Source organism: Biomphalaria glabrata, chromosome 10, assembly GCF_947242115.1.
Source record: "Biomphalaria glabrata chromosome 10, xgBioGlab47.1, whole genome shotgun sequence".
In the NCBI taxonomy this organism is placed as follows: Eukaryota; Metazoa; Mollusca; class Gastropoda; family Planorbidae; genus Biomphalaria; species Biomphalaria glabrata.
Genome location: NC_074720.1, coordinates 35147732 through 35163483, shown reverse-complemented (window position 1 = coordinate 35163483; position 15752 = coordinate 35147732). Strand labels below are relative to the sequence as shown.

Genomic DNA, 15752 nt, shown 5'->3' with positions numbered 1-15752 from the left:
TAAGGACATAAAACCATGGAGGGTGGACTCAAGAAACTGTGGAGTAAGGACATAAAACCATGGAGGGTGGACTCAAGAAACTGTGGAGTAAGGACATAAAACCATGGAGGGTGGACTCAAGAAACTATGGAGTAAGGACATAAAACCATGGAGGGTGGACTCAAGAAACTATGGAGTAAGGACATAAAACTATGGAGGGTGGACTCAAGAAACTATGGAGTAAGGACATAAAACCATGGAGGGTGGACTCAAGAAACTGTGGAGTAAGGACATAAAACCATGGAGGGTGGACTCAAGAAACTATGGAGTAAGGACATAAAACCATGGAGGGTGGACTCAAGAAACTGTGGAGTAAGGACATAAAACTATGGAGGGTGGACTCAAGAAACTATGGAGTAAGGACATAAAACCATGGAGGGTGGACTCAAGAAACTGTGGAGTAAGGACATAAAACCATGGAGGGTGGACTCAAGAAACTATGGAGTAAGGACATAAAACCATGGAGGGTGGACTCAAGAAACTGTGGAGAAAGGACATAAAACCATGGAGGGTGGACTCAAGAAACTATGGAGTAAGGACATAAAACCATGGAGGGTGGACTCAAGAAACTGTGGAGTAAGGACATAAAACCATGGAGGGTGGACTCAAGAAACTATGGAGTAAGGACATAAAACCATGGAGGGTGGACTCAAGAAACTGTGGAGTAAGGACATAAAACCATGGAGGGTGGACTCAAGAAACTGTGGGAAGGTTTCAAGAAACTATGTGGGAAGGTTTCAAGAAACTATGTGGGAAGGTTTCAAGAAACTATGTGGGAAGGATTCAAGAAAATATGGAAAGGGGGACTTCATACGTTTTAATGCTACGCTTAACTATTTTAAATCTGGCTTCTCACATCCGTAGAAATCCGAAAATCTGGACAGTTTTAGAGTTATATTGTAGACCCGCCCGGTGAGTACCAGAGGCCAGAAAAGAACAAGTTGTACAGCAAGCGACAAGCCGCTACTTCCTACACCTACTAGCAGAAGATAAAATGTCACCTGCTGCCAATCTGAAACAAAGTTAACAACAGAAGTAAAGCTCATACAAAGAGTTAGATGCCTATTCTCCATTTCTAAAATTGGGATCTTCTACAGCACCTGGTCAGCACGCGACGTTTTCGTTTTTCTATCGGTTGTTTTGTCGCTGGGCGTATTTGGCGCTAGCAGCTCTGACAATGAAAAAACAACAAAAAACTTTAAAAATACTTTTTTTCCCACTAAAATATACTATAGTAAAATAATAGTATACTCCCCCACCCCCCAAACCGCAAAAAAAGGTTTTAAAAATAGATTACCTACAATCAGTGCTTTTTTTTGTAAAACAAAGTAGGTGTCAGTATTCTGTGATGGATTGCATAACCTATAACAACTAAAAAATTAATAATAAACGTTAATATGCAAGAAAAGTGATATAATTTTTCCCCACATTGAAAAAGGTTCCGGTACACCGTAGCGGTGCGTACCGTCACACACACAAAAAAAAGCACTGCTTACAATGAATGATACAAAACTCTAAAGATGCAATGACTTAAAATAATGTTCGTTGTTTATGACATTTATTGAACAGTCATTCTAAAAATCTATGATTATTACAATTAACATAAACATTTTGTTTTGATAAGAGTAGAACTTTCTCAATCATATTTTGAGCCAACGTGTCTTTTCTTCAAATAAAGTTCCTACGAATCTAGATTGATGTCCGTTCATGCGAATCTAGATTGATGTCGGTTCATGTGATTATAGATTGATGTCGGTTCATGTGAATCTAGATTGATGTCGGTTCATGTGAATCTAGATTGATGTCCGTTCATGCGAATCTAGATTGATGTCCATTCATGCGAATCTAGATTGATGTCCGGACGGAGAGTCCGTGGCCAAGCTCCTGTGCTAAGTGTTGTCCAGCATTTTGAGCTTAAGAAATGTATTCTCTTAGATTCTAAAGCGTACTTTTCTTCCCAGTACATAGCGCATGCCAAAATAAATTAGATAGGAGTCGTTATGACTTTCATGTTAATTTTGTTGGTAGCGCGAAGTCCGCCTCCTTTGTTTTCCACCTTTCACAGCTGGATAGTTTTCAACATTTCTAATTTGCGTTATCAAGCAAAGTGATTATGTCTAGCTTACATTGCACGAACTTCCAAGACAACAGCCCCTTGTTTTAAAGCAGTTTTGGAATACCCTAAACTTGTGGTCTATAGGGCAGATGATGTAAAGGTCATCTGTTTCTTTGGCCTCTACGGTTAACGAGGGTGTCATGTGGCTAGCATAACGACCAACCGCCTTTACTTTCTCCAACTAAATTCAAGTAGAGTTGGGTGGACTCAGGGGCAGACTAAAAAAAAAAAACGAAATTCAAAATCCCAATCTTCACAGAGATTAGAACTCGGGACACCAGGTTCGGAAGCCAAGCGCTTAACCACTCAGCCACACGCCCCATGGTGTGAAGTATAGTGTAACATTTTTTTTGGAATGTCACGTATAAACGTATCTATCTACCGCCAAAGCTTAAAAAAAAATTACTTGTTTCGAAACAAAAATTATTTTTTCTTCACTTTGGTGTCACTCCCTGATGGATGTCATCCGATGCTGTCCACACCACCCACTCACTCTAACGACGCCACCATTTCCGACTACACATTATCACCTCTCGCCCGGTCACATTTCAACACCCGGATCACGAGAGACTATGTGTCCACTCCTACCTGCAATCGACTGCTTTCTCTCACACACGTCATTAGAACAATCTACGGAATTCGAGAAAAACGTGTAGCCACTTTTGTCAGCACTGAAAAACAAAGATGTTTTTTTCTACAAAGAACGAAACAAAGCTAATCAAAAATAAATAAATTAATAAAGCGTATACACCTTTATTCAGATTTCCAAACTCATCGAGGTTGGCATTGTCATAGAACAAGACAACATACTAAATATTAAATTGAGTTATTCAGCGATTAGTTGCCGGCCGAACCAAGGGAGGATGGATAGGTAACCGGATAGAGAGACAGACAGAGAGAAAGACAGACAGACAGATAGAAAGATAGATAGATAGATAGATAGATAGATAGATAGATAGATAGATAGATAGATAGACAGATAGACAGATAGACAGATAGATAGCATTAATTGACATTGTGAAATAGTGAGATTTGTAAGATAATAGGAGAAAGTGGTACAGAACCGAAGAGAGAGAGAGAGAGAGAGAGAGAGAGAGAGAGAGAGAGAGAGAGAGAGAGATGTTATTGTTAGGAGATTAAACAAAATCAAAAGACAACTCACTCCGAAACTCCTTTCGTTCTCTTGTTAACGAACCAGGGAAAGTAGAAAACATTCAACATGTCTAGAGCTGTGACTATGGAGCATACGAGAAGACCAATACCGGCCACGTATTTCTATGGAGTGAAGTGGGACACACATATAATGCATAATATATAATCTGTTAGTCTCCCCCCCCCCCCCCACGCGTGCAAACCTCTGGCAACTGTCTACTATCTCTCCCCTTCCACCATCCCCACCAACTGCAATTGAACTTGAAAAGGTGATACCTTGTAGCGTATACCGCCAATGTAGCAAAGGTTGGGGATACCTTGTAGCGTATACCGCCAATGTAGCAAAGGTTGGGGATACCTTGTAGCGTATACCGCCAATGTAGCAAAGGTTGGGGATACCTTGTAGCGTATACCGCCAATGTAGCAAAGGTTGGGGATACCTTGTAGCGTATACCGCCAATGTAGCAAAGGTTGGGGATACCTTGTAGCGTATACCGCCAATGTAGCAAAGGTTGGGGATACCTTGTAGCGTTTACCGCCAATGTAGCAAAGGTTGGGGATACCTTGTAGCGTATACCGCCAATGTAGCAAAGGTTGGGGATACCTTGTAGCGTATACCGCCAATGTAGCAAAGGTTGGGGATACCTTGTAGCGTATACCGCCAATGTAGCAAAGGTTGGGGATACCTTGTAGCGTTTACCGCCAATGTAGCAAAGGTTGGGGATACCTTGCAGCGTATACCGCCAATGTAGCAAAGGTTGGGGATACCTTGCAGCGTATACCGCCAATGTAGCAAAGGTTGGGGATACCTTGCAGCGTATACCGCCAATGTAGCAAAGGTTGGGGATACCTTGTAGCGTATACCGCCAATGTAGCAAAGGTTGGGGATACCTTGTAGCGTATACCGCCAATGTAGCAAAGGTTGGGGATACCTTGTAGCGTATACCGCCAACGTAGCAAAGGTTGGGGATACCTTGTAGCGTATACCGCCAATGTAGCAAAGGTTTAGTAAAGTTGGGATTTAGCCCCAGATATTGTTTTTTCTGTTCCTTTGTTTGGACATTAGGGGCACCACATGCTTAAATCCGGACCTGCGTATATTATGCAACCTCTTATATGGATGCCTGGTCGTGCGATATGATATGCTCGCTGTACTGTCTTTCGGACTTCTCGATGGTCATATCCTGCCATCTTCCGTCCATCGTCGTCCTGCGATAGGTTTGGACTAGGAAGTAATTATCTTCAACTCTGATATATATATATATATATATATATATATATATATATATATATATATATATATATATATATATATATATATATATATTCTGTGGCATTTTACGTCTCGAGAGATCATCTTTTCCCTTTGCAACTTCTTGTATATATAAATATATGCAACAAACATTATAGACTAATAAGGTTTTGAAAAACATTACTTATAAGCAAATAAAAACCAAAACCAAATAAAATCGACTTCACAATTGACTTATTCCCCCCTTTTAACTTGATGTGTCAAACAATGAAGTACCAGTGATGGCCAAGTTCCCAACCCTTTTGTGCGTGGTTAAAAACATGTCCGTCACGGACCGCCCCTCAGCGGAACAAAGCCTCTTCTGTTTCATACAGGCATTAAGGGTAGAAGTTTTTAAGGGCAGGGCAGCACCGTCTCACGGGCTGGATATGACCCGCGTATCGTTGTTTGGGCATCGCTGAAGTGTAGTAAATATTACAATAGAGTAGATATAAATAGAACTACTTCATTCTTATGTTGACTCCACTTCAAATGGTTAGTCACGATGGTGAAGGTAAGTGCATGTGTTAGCCACGGACAAAAGAACACCCAGAGAGTACGCTAACTCATCCTCCATAGAGCAGTGTTTGTGTGAGCAGTGGATAGTCAACTATGGCAAAAAAACTGCTAGCAAAATAACTGACAACTAACCACTTTTATTTTGTGTGCACATAATCGAATCGACCAAAACTGATTTCAACACCGGAGCTCTGTGTGTCTAAGCAAACAGTTGACAAAATTTAGATCTTGGGGGTGCAAAATATTGGACCCAATCTAAAACCAGCATTTAAAGTGTTATTCTTATTCGGACGCAATAATTGGACTCGGCGCATAAGTTGGAGTAGATACAATGCCTTCTATAGACACTACCATCAACCCTATCAGCATTGTCGCATTTGTACTTACGTGTTTGGGGTGTGTCCAGCCTTTGATATCCATCTTCCTGGCCAACTGGTGGTCCAAGGATCAGTGGAACCGCTCCAGAGTCTACTATGGAATATGGAGCACCGTGAGCTGCAAGACAGATAGTGGGGATTGTGAGTCAGTGCCAGGGACAGTGTTGGCTGGCGGAGAAGGTAAAGATACATTTGTATAACTCATAAGACCTAATTGGTTTGTAGAGCTAACACACGAGTAGTATTTAGTGAGGTCAATACGGTAGCCCGAGCCTATAGACTTTTAATAATACTTAACTCTTTCTCTCCTAATCAACGAAGCCATCGTTGATTTGTCCTCATTAAATTAAAAATTAATAATTAATTTTATAAACTTGACTTTGTGTTATATAACAAGAGCATGCATTTCCCTTTAATTCTATTCCAAATACAACATTTTCTGATAACAAACGACAAAGCTAGTGAAGCCAAATCATAACAGGGGAGTGAAATAGTCATGAACGAAATGAAGAATTTCTTCAAAACGTGGAAAAATAGTAACGGAGAGAAAGAGTTAACAAGCACATTTTATATAATGCTGTTGTCAGTGGCGTAACAAGGTTAAGGGACAGCCTCCACGGCGCCGGAGGGTAGGTATCAAAACACTACATAAAATATCAACTTAACCCATTCTAACCTATTCGAGAGCTTCAATCCGAAAGGAGCATTTGCTGACTTACTAAACTTAAAGAAGGAGCTAGTTGAAAAAAAAATACTTCGATGACGCCATTGTATTATGGTGTGTGTGTGTGTTTCTATGGTGACGGTTGCAAGAGGTTAGCGAGTGCTACAAGTCAAAGACTGTCCACAACACATTGACAACTTAGTGTGTGTTAAATCATAAGTACTTGTGTACGGAAATGCGATTGTTTCTACAGATTGTCCATTCGTTAACTTCGTTTTACATCAAATATAAGTTTTGTATTGTCTATTGGTGACTGTCGTTATGCTAATATTTACTATGTACTGTCGCAAAGTATTGAGATGTTTGGGTGGGGGCGTCCATAGGCCTTGTCTGGAACCCTTGCTACGGTGAAAAGGACACTAACAATAAATAAATATATATTTGCAAACACATTTGGTCTACATCTCAACAGCGCAGTGGCAATTAAGATTTCGTGACTAACGTTTATATATAACTTGATTAGCTTTTAACGATGCTTTGGAAATTTTATCAATAATAGCCGAGAGCGTCTAACAATAGGTTATTACTGCTATAATGAGTGTGTTTTGTTTAGAGCAGTGATGGGCAAAACTTTTTTATGGGCGGGCTAAATACTTTGGGGAAAAAAATTGGCGGGCCAATATATTCAGTAAATAGAACTCTTTGAGAAAAGCTCACAGGGAGCAAGGATCATTTTACAAGTTTTACTTTACACCAAGGACTAGTTTTGATATTTAAGGTTTTTTATTTAAAGATGTCATGATCTATGATACATGTGGGGAAAACAATATTGTTATCGAGGTAGTTTTGATTGAAAATCCCAACAAATCCATTTTTTTTTTCATATATATCGTCATAACATTCTTGATGTAGGTACTTTCAAACAGTGGCGTCACTAGGCCTGCACCCCACTAGTGACGCAACTGCTTTCCAAATTCTGAGACGTTGTACAAAGTCATGAAAACTATCTGGTACGTTTGTTGTTCCCTTCACGAACACATCCATGCTAACTTTTGTAGAACATTCATATAGTCTACATAGTAATGGGGCAGAACTTATATTTACTATTCTTTGAGTATCACTGTGATGGGACGTTTTCATGCATGGATACGACTCACGATGATAATTATTTTAGCAATGAACTTATATTACCAAATTTCTTTTTCTTTTAAAGAACCTAAAACTTGAATCATACGTTATTTAACAAAGCCGCCACCAGAAAGTGTTGTATTACTTCTAGCATCACACAACACAAGAACTTACATGTGTATCCACTGTTAGAGCTCTAGACAATTTTGGAACATTTAGCTAGCCTAATATTTCTTTGTGTACATCTTCGGAGTTTTGTTTTCTTTCATCATCGGCTCATGGATGCATAAAGAATGGGGTTTTGTGTAGCTAACAGTGAAATATCGGGATGTACTCTAGTCCAAACGAACGACCATTGTTTCATTGCACACGAGACACCATCGCTTGTCGAGATATTACTTCAATGTTTCAACTCGTATTAAAATTAAGATTTTTTTTAAAAAATTGTCAACGAAACTGTCATTTTCAATTATTATTACAAAATATGTGTCGGGCCGCATGAATTTTTTTTTCGCGGGCCGGATTTGGACCGCGGGTCGTAGTTAGCCCATCACTGGTTTAGATGTAGGATGTGTGTGTGGGTTGTTAAAAAAATTATGTTTTGTATTTGTTTATGTACTGCTGGACAGTGTTTGAGTTGTAACTAGGGATATTCGATGCTAGACGTAAGTTACGTATATTTTGTGAAACGCTGCGCTAGGGAATTTTTGTTATAGTGGAATATGGACTGCGCAGACCAAAAGTCTAAATGTCGACCATGGTGTCTCAGAAGTCCAAGACGGTTGTGGACAGCAGCTGGCTGTTAGTTTTATTTTGGAGTTTCCATCTCCTAGACTGCCCTTCCGAAGTGAATATAATTTCTTAAGATAGCTTCATCGCTTACAATCAGTGTATAAAATAAATACTTAGTTAAGCTCTAGACCAGATGAAAGCGAGTTAGAGGCCTACACAAAGAAGAGATGAAAATCCGCCATTTCGACGGGTCAGAAACTTGTAAGTTTGATTCATCCAACATTTTTTATTTTGCATTTTTACGGCTGGCTAAAATGTCGTGATTAAGAAGTGTACGCTTTTAGCATATTCGGAATAAGTCAATACAGCTCCGGATTTACGACAACGCGTTTTGGGGCTAGGAATTTTCCTTTAAGGAAAAACAAATGAAGTGCACACTAGAACAGACAGCACTAGATCATCGTAGGAGTGTGTGCTTGAGTGAGTGTCTAACATTTACACTCATTGTCGTGTTGGACATGGAGGTCACCACAAGCGTTGCAAGAGACAGACGGACACACTAAACTAGCGCTCCTCAAAATGTGGGGATCGTTGTCCTAGGAGGGCTCGACGTGATGGTCAAACAGACTTGCTTATGATGAACGAATGAAAATCATGTCCATTCCAAAAGTACACGCACTACTGGCTAGAATGTCTTGGTCCGCCCCAGCCCTTTTTAACATAACTTTATTTGGCGTGCGCGCTTCTTGCTAAAAGAAATAGTCTGTTTTAGACGCCAGGAGAATAAAATTTCGGAATTTCGGAATACATGTGAACAAAACTAGTTATTTATCTACACAATACTTACACTAATTGCAGGAAAACGCTAGGCGCTTTGGATTTAAAGCACTCCACCAGACCCCCTAGCAGTGTAAATGGGTGGTGGGGATCGTAAATGTTTTGGTCCAGGTTGGGGGCTTCAATAGTAAACGTTTGAGAAACACTGCTCTAAACTCAACGGTCTCGAGTGCACGACACTACCGCAACTCCTTGAGTGTGTGGTCAACTGATGATACTTTCTGTATCTTGTTTACACGCGTAATAAAGAGAGTGGTCACGTGACAGTTATTTTTAAATTGAAGGAGACATCCATTAAACAGGAAACGCCTTTTTTGTTTTATTTACACAAGTCTAAATGTTCTATCTAAGCCACAGCTAGGGCACATGACATTTATTTGATCTTAACATGATAGTGAAAGACCTTAAAGATTTAAAAACCGTACACTCTGCCGTACTGTTGAAAGTTTAGTAAAAGAGTTACTTGATCTACTCATTATTATGGGTGTCAGGGGCGGCCTTAGCAGTATGCGGGGCCCTGGGCGAACGTCATGTGCGGCGCCCTTAGCCGTAAGTGTAGACTATACGTATGACCTACCGTAAACTCATCACGCTAACGGTCTCATCGGTCTCTCTCTAACCCTGTAACACTAACAATACAGTAGGTCCGCCTCTAAGCTGTGGGCCTTATCTTTGCTACAAAACATAGAACATGACGAAGGCAACGTAGCTACATTACGTACGTACATTATATACTGTAGGGTAATTGTTCTGCATTAACTGAAGCAAATAAAAAGGAAAACACTCGCGCACTACTAATGTTATGTCTCCTCTCTCACTCTGCAAATTGAAGCCAATATTGCTGGGACAAATTTGTACAAATACTCCTTCTTCCCTAGTGCTATTAGAGCATGGAATGGGTTGCCTGGGCTAGCTAGGAAAAACAGTGACTTGGCAGAATTTAAGTCGTTTTTTAAAAAAATGCATGACTAGATGCATGACGCGTAGGACGTAATCATCTTCGTTTTTGAAGTAACGTCTGTATTATATAAGATAAGATAATAGGACGTTCAGTAAGGACAAAGTGTGCTATAAGAACTACACATACACTTTCGCAGACCCGACTTATGCGGAAGGGCTATACCACTGGTTTTCAAAAAATTACTTTAAAAAAATACTCCCGTGTTTTGTTTATTTTAACATGGTGACACGGGCCACGGCCGTACGATGTCCATGCACAGTAGCCTATTGGGAAAAAACAAACTTAATACGTAATCGCCAAACTTTCTGGAAGCTGATTGGCCGAAATAACTGAACAAGCACATTAACTGGTTCATTACAGGCTAGGCTACAGTACCAAATAAGGAATCCTTCTCATACACCCTTAACCCTTTTTTTTTCCACTGCAGACTAAATTAACAGTAGGCCTATATTTAATAACACTTTTAAAAATTACTTAACATTTAATGAGTTTTTTGTTTTTAAAAGAACAGCGTGTAAACGTTATTAATGAAATGGGAAAAGGTTATCTTTTGGTTTCACGTGTTTATGGATGTCTGGGATACTGTTCATATCCGAAAATAGTGTACGTATATGCTTAGAGCAGCAAAAGTCAAGAAAACACTGTATATTTGTTTATTAATTTCCATTTTTTAAATCAATTATGTTACTACAAATGTTATAAATGACTCTTTCATATACAATTTTCATACTTCAAAGAGTAGTTCAAACTTTATCACTATTCATTTTCCTAATAAAATCCGTTCGGACGTTGATGTTTAAGTACGAAATATACGATTTGGATTGGTTGCTTCCACCTACGTGTTCTTATTGTGAAGAGTTAAACGATGATAGCCTCTTAGAATCAGCAGGTCATAAAGATACTGTCTTTACCGTAACTGAACGGTATTTCGAAATAAAAAATGTATGTTAAGAGCTTAAATGGCAATTGGTATCACAAAGATACTGGGAAAATATTGAGTAACAAGTCCTAGCTTATGAGAAGTGATTTCGTTTTCGAATTTGGTGACAGTTAAATCTCCGATCGCGGGGTCCCCCTCAGGTGCGGGGCCTCGGGCGGTTGCCCACTTGCCACCCCCTAAGACCGCTACTGATGGGTGTAGTTATGCTATATTTTTTTTATACCTAAACTCCCAAATTAAATCTCATATGTTACAGACTTTCCTTTCAAATAAGATAATTAGACGTACATACGATGCTACGTGTTAACTATTTCAAACATGTGAATTAGAGACTTAAAGTCTGCTAAGTCATTGTTTTTTTTTCTGGCTGATTCAGGCAATCCATTCCATGTACTAATAAACTCTAAACTCTAATGGATCTATATAATAGCTATTTTTCTACGTAATTATTTTCCACGTTCGATGGAATTATTCATTTTGCTCATTTGTGTTTCACTACTCACTACCCTGTTATGATTAAACTTCAACAACAGCAATCAACGTTGGTATCTACATTTAGGAGGGAAAGAGTTAAAGGATTATTTGTACATTCAGATCTAGACTCTATATAATATATAGAATGAAACAACTAAGTTAACTTGCTAACCACAATATTAGGACAGCTTCCTGGCAGTGTGTTATGCGATTCGGACTCACGTCTCGATAGTCTCGAGTTCAAACCTCAATCCGCCGTTATCCTCCATTTCTAAAGACATGTCCGAAACGAATAAAATAAAAACAAGAAAATATTTAAAGAAATTGTAAAAAAAAAACAAAGCTCATATTAGGCTTAGTTGTATCGATTAGTTTGAATCAGTCATAGATCTAGACTAACAATAAAAAAAAAAAAACGACCTGAATGTGAACTCTTGGCTGAAGCTTTCTCAAGCCAACACGGTAACCACTCTGCTTGAGAAGAGGCTATGATTATGAACACAGAGGATTGTATAGTTATCTATTGTTTCTATGGTGGTGTCCTATTTATATGTTGTGTTCACTAACACTCAGACAACACCTATAAAGAAGACTAATTCAGCTTATACCACCACTTCAGTCAAGTACAATTTCTTTCCCTTGTTCGAGATTCTAAACAAAATAATTAATCACCAATAGTTAATTAACTAAGTGATTTTAATGTTGTCAGGTAATAGAAATTTCCACTTGATCCGAGATTGGGTGTCGGAGAAATAGTGTGTACAAACTTTTTACCAGACAGACAGAGTGAGGTGAAATAAAATTGTAAAAATACTAAATTTACAAATAAAATTAGGTGTAGATTCTAGATCTAGATTTCTTAATTCTAGGTTTAGATTTGTCTCTAGAATAATATATCTAGATCTAGATTAATACTAGATCTAGATATATAATATACGATTCTAGATCTAACTCTAGCCTAAGCCTAAGACTAAGAAGACATTGATTACAAGCCTTGATTTTATAACTTTTTAACTAGACTCTATACTCTAATCAATGCGTAATGATATATGGCTAAAAGTAATACAATTTGCTTGCTTTTGAAACTGTATAGAATCTAGATTGAAGTCTAGATCTATCCAGTAAGTTCGTAAGGAAAAAAATCCTTTTGTTGATTCCAGTTACGTAAGCACACTAAGAGCGGAAGTACAAAGAACTTAGTTCAGCAGTGATGTCTGGTCGTGCCCTAACCTGGACTGGACAAGCTCGTTTCCTGTTCACTGGTGTGCACACTCTGAATTTAATGTTTTCAATACACATAACGAGGCTGGTTCATTACTATTTAAATAAGCATTTTTTAAACCATGGATAAAAAAGTAGCCATGAATCTTAAAGTAGAACTACAGGGGCGGGGAGGGGAAAAGGAAAATGGGGATTGGTTGCTATGGAGGATTTAGAAAGCTTTCAGGACAGAAGACTCAAAAGTAAAGTAGCAATTATACATAAAACTTTGAACCATAATCTTCAAATATTAAAACAAAATTTAATAAAATACTCAGAAAGACACAAAGATTAAGGCACACAAATTTGTACAAATACTCCTTCTTCCATAGTGCTATTAGAGCATGGAATGGGTTACCTGAGCCAGCCAGGAAAACCAGTGACTTGGCAGAATTTAAGTCGTTTTTTTAAAAAATGCATGACTAGATGCATGACGCGTAGGACGTAATCATCTTCGTTTTTGAAGTAACTTCTGTATTTTATAAGATAAGAGGATCGTCAGCAGTTCCGGTGTTGTTGGCTTTCTTCATTCAACTCAGGCGCCATTTTGCCCTCATTAGCATAGAGGAAAGTAGCTGCCCCTGAAAGAGTCTGTTGGAGAGCTCTCACTAGGGTCGCGGTATACACATTTAAGATCAAAAGAAGAGCTATTGCCTTAAACAGGCGCAGAAGGCGAACATAAAATTAGAAGACATCGGCTTTGTCTGCTTTAGTTGTTGGAAAATATACAGGTCGAAACCGGGTTTGCGTAGTCATATACTGCACCCATCCTTAATCTACAGAATCGAAGACAAAAAGTTATCAATTTCGGAGATGTTTCATTTGTTGTTGTTGATGTTGATAACAGTGGCAACATAGCATTTCTTATCCAATATACTGGAAAACTTTCTTACAAGGGCTCTCTCTTTTCTAGTGCTATTACAACATGGCTAGGGTTGCTAGTATCAGTCAGGAAAACCAAAGAAATAACAAAGTTTAATTGAATTTACGTCTCTTATTAACATGTACGGCTAGATAGACACACTGTTTCTGTTTTCAAAGAGCGTCTGTAATTTATAAGATAAGGGGGAAAATATCTACCGACCTTCTTTTCCATTGTTTCTAAATTACGACTTTCTCCTCCACAGAGATTCTGTTTGTTAGTAAAGTGTTTGCGACATTCACAGTGCTCCTGGCGTTTGTCGCCGTAGTCTTGCACATAGCCTACTTCTTCTTGCGGCATGCCGCCGTTAGAACAGCCGCAGTCTTCATGAACGGCGCTGGAGGTAAACTTTGGCTTAACCACAGAAAAACATGAACACAGGCAAAAACATACTCAGGCCCTTAAAACGGCAATAATAGTATGGCTCCAACACAGACAAACACACACTCAGGCCTCTAAAAAAAGTCGCATGATCCAATAACAACTTTATATTCATTTTTCTTGCTAAGTAAAGAAAGGAATAAAAGAATGTAAAAGTCGAGGATTCGAATCGTGCTGAATCCGGTAATAAAAGAATGTAAAAGTTATGGGTTCGAATCTTGGTGACTCTGTGATTAAAACAACAATTCAACATGTGGCTGCAGGCATGAAACGAGGTTCCACAAGTTCGTCCGACTTTCATTGGGAATCAGCTAGGAAGAGTACAGATGGTGGATTTGGAATCAGCTAGGAAGAGTACAGATGGTGGATTGGGAATTATCTGTAGAGTAAGATGGTAGATTGAGCTGTAAAGAGTACAGATGGTATATTGGGAATCAGCTGTAAAAAAGTACACATGATAGATTGGGAATCAGCTGTAAAAAGTACACATGATAGATTGGGAATCAGCTGTAAAAAGTACACATGATAGATTGGGAATCAGCTGTAAAAAGTACACATGATAGATTGGGAATCAGCTGTAAAAAAGTACACATGATAGATTGTTAATCAGCTGTAAAGAGTACAGATGGTGGATTGGGAATCAGCTGTAAAGAGTACAGATGGTGGGTTGGGAATCAGCTGTAAAAAGTACACATGATAGATTGGGAATCAGCTGTAAAAAGTACACATAATAGATTGTTAATCAGCTGTAAAGAGTACAGATGGTGGATTGGGAATCAGCTGTAAAGAGTACAGATGGTGGATTGGGAATCAGCTGTAAAGAGTACAGATTGTAGATTGGGTATCAGCTGTAAAGAGTACAGATAGTGGATTGCTCTACATAAAATACCGTTATAAACTTCTGTTTAAAAAAATATATCACTTATTTTCCTCTTACGGACATAGGCCTATCGCCTAAAAAAAAACATCAAAAACTGTTAGTCTAGGGGGCATGTCGTTGTTTATGTTTAAAGATGCATTTCTATTAGAAGTTCTTAAATACTTAAAAAGGATTTTATACTAAAGAATGCTCTCTCTCTCTCTCTCTATCTTGCCTCATGGTTCTGTATATAATTGTAGTTCCACAAGATTTCTGATGATCATTCCACTTACTCTTCTGTTTTAAAAACTAGTTTACGAAATTTGCATTTTATTTAATTGGCATTAAAATAGCGCACGCTATTAAAAATAAAACTGGGTACTCAATATATGTCAATACAATGCAATTATCAGTCATTAAAGATTGTCATCTATGACGGAAAAAAAAATTACTAATAGCTTTTTACTGCCTCCGGTGTACAAATCAAAGGAAGTTCTAATACGAAATGTATTCTAAAAAGTTATAGGATCATTTCTGAGCACTTTCACTTTGCAGGATCACATTTTCTAAGCGCTTTCACTTGTAATAGTGTCCTTGACATTGTTTTGTTTTTGAAAATCTCCAATACATGCAACTGTCTATTTTCATGAGAGCATATCCGACTGACTAATGCAATTGGTGCACTTCGTAAAACAATAGTTATTTAAAAACAATATAACGTAGTGTCGTAGAGGCTTAATGTTCACTACCAATATCCTGCTGAACACGATACATTGTAAAATGTTTCCTCCTGCTGTCTTTGATTCGACTTATTTTTCTTACAGGTCTCTTTGGACTTCTGGCCGTGTTCGTGTTTGTAGGATTTTATCACAAAGTTGACGACGACTCTGCCTCAGTGGGCGTGGCATTCTACCTCTTCCTCATTGGCAGCATCGTCTGTTTCGTGGCCGGGGCGTTTACAGCCTGGGCCGCTGTTAGGAAAGTCAAGTCAAGAATCTCGGATTTCGGAGAATGTTAATAACACATGATGTTTTTTTTTGTCTGTTATAATTAGGTGTGCTTATATGATAATCTGCATATGGCATAAAAGTCGTTAAGTT

The 15752-nt window shown here is 38.6% G+C and overlaps 2 protein-coding genes across 2 annotated transcripts in view; one reads left to right on the top strand and one right to left on the bottom strand.

Moving 5' to 3' along the window:
* Window positions 1–12340, bottom strand: part of LOC106073804 (uncharacterized) — a 26007-nt gene extending 13667 nt beyond the window's left edge. Inside the window, exons 1-5 of the mRNA XM_056044693.1 lie at window positions 12308–12340; window positions 5505–5612; window positions 3318–3430; window positions 2744–2826; window positions 896–1051 (exon numbers count right to left, since the gene is read on the bottom strand). Of these exons, the coding sequence (XP_055900668.1) occupies window positions 896–1051; window positions 2744–2826; window positions 3318–3430; window positions 5505–5537 (385 nt within the window). The 5' untranslated portion in view covers window positions 5538–5612; window positions 12308–12340. The remainder of the gene's footprint in view (window positions 1–895; window positions 1052–2743; window positions 2827–3317; window positions 3431–5504; window positions 5613–12307) is intronic.
* Window positions 5091–15752, top strand: LOC129928789 (uncharacterized). Its single transcript, XM_056044694.1, has 3 exons — window positions 5091–5674; window positions 13618–13755; window positions 15477–15752. The coding sequence occupies exons 1-3, from the start codon at window positions 5449–5451 to the stop codon at window positions 15668–15670; spliced, it is 558 nt and encodes a 185-aa protein (XP_055900669.1). The 5' UTR covers window positions 5091–5448; the 3' UTR covers window positions 15671–15752.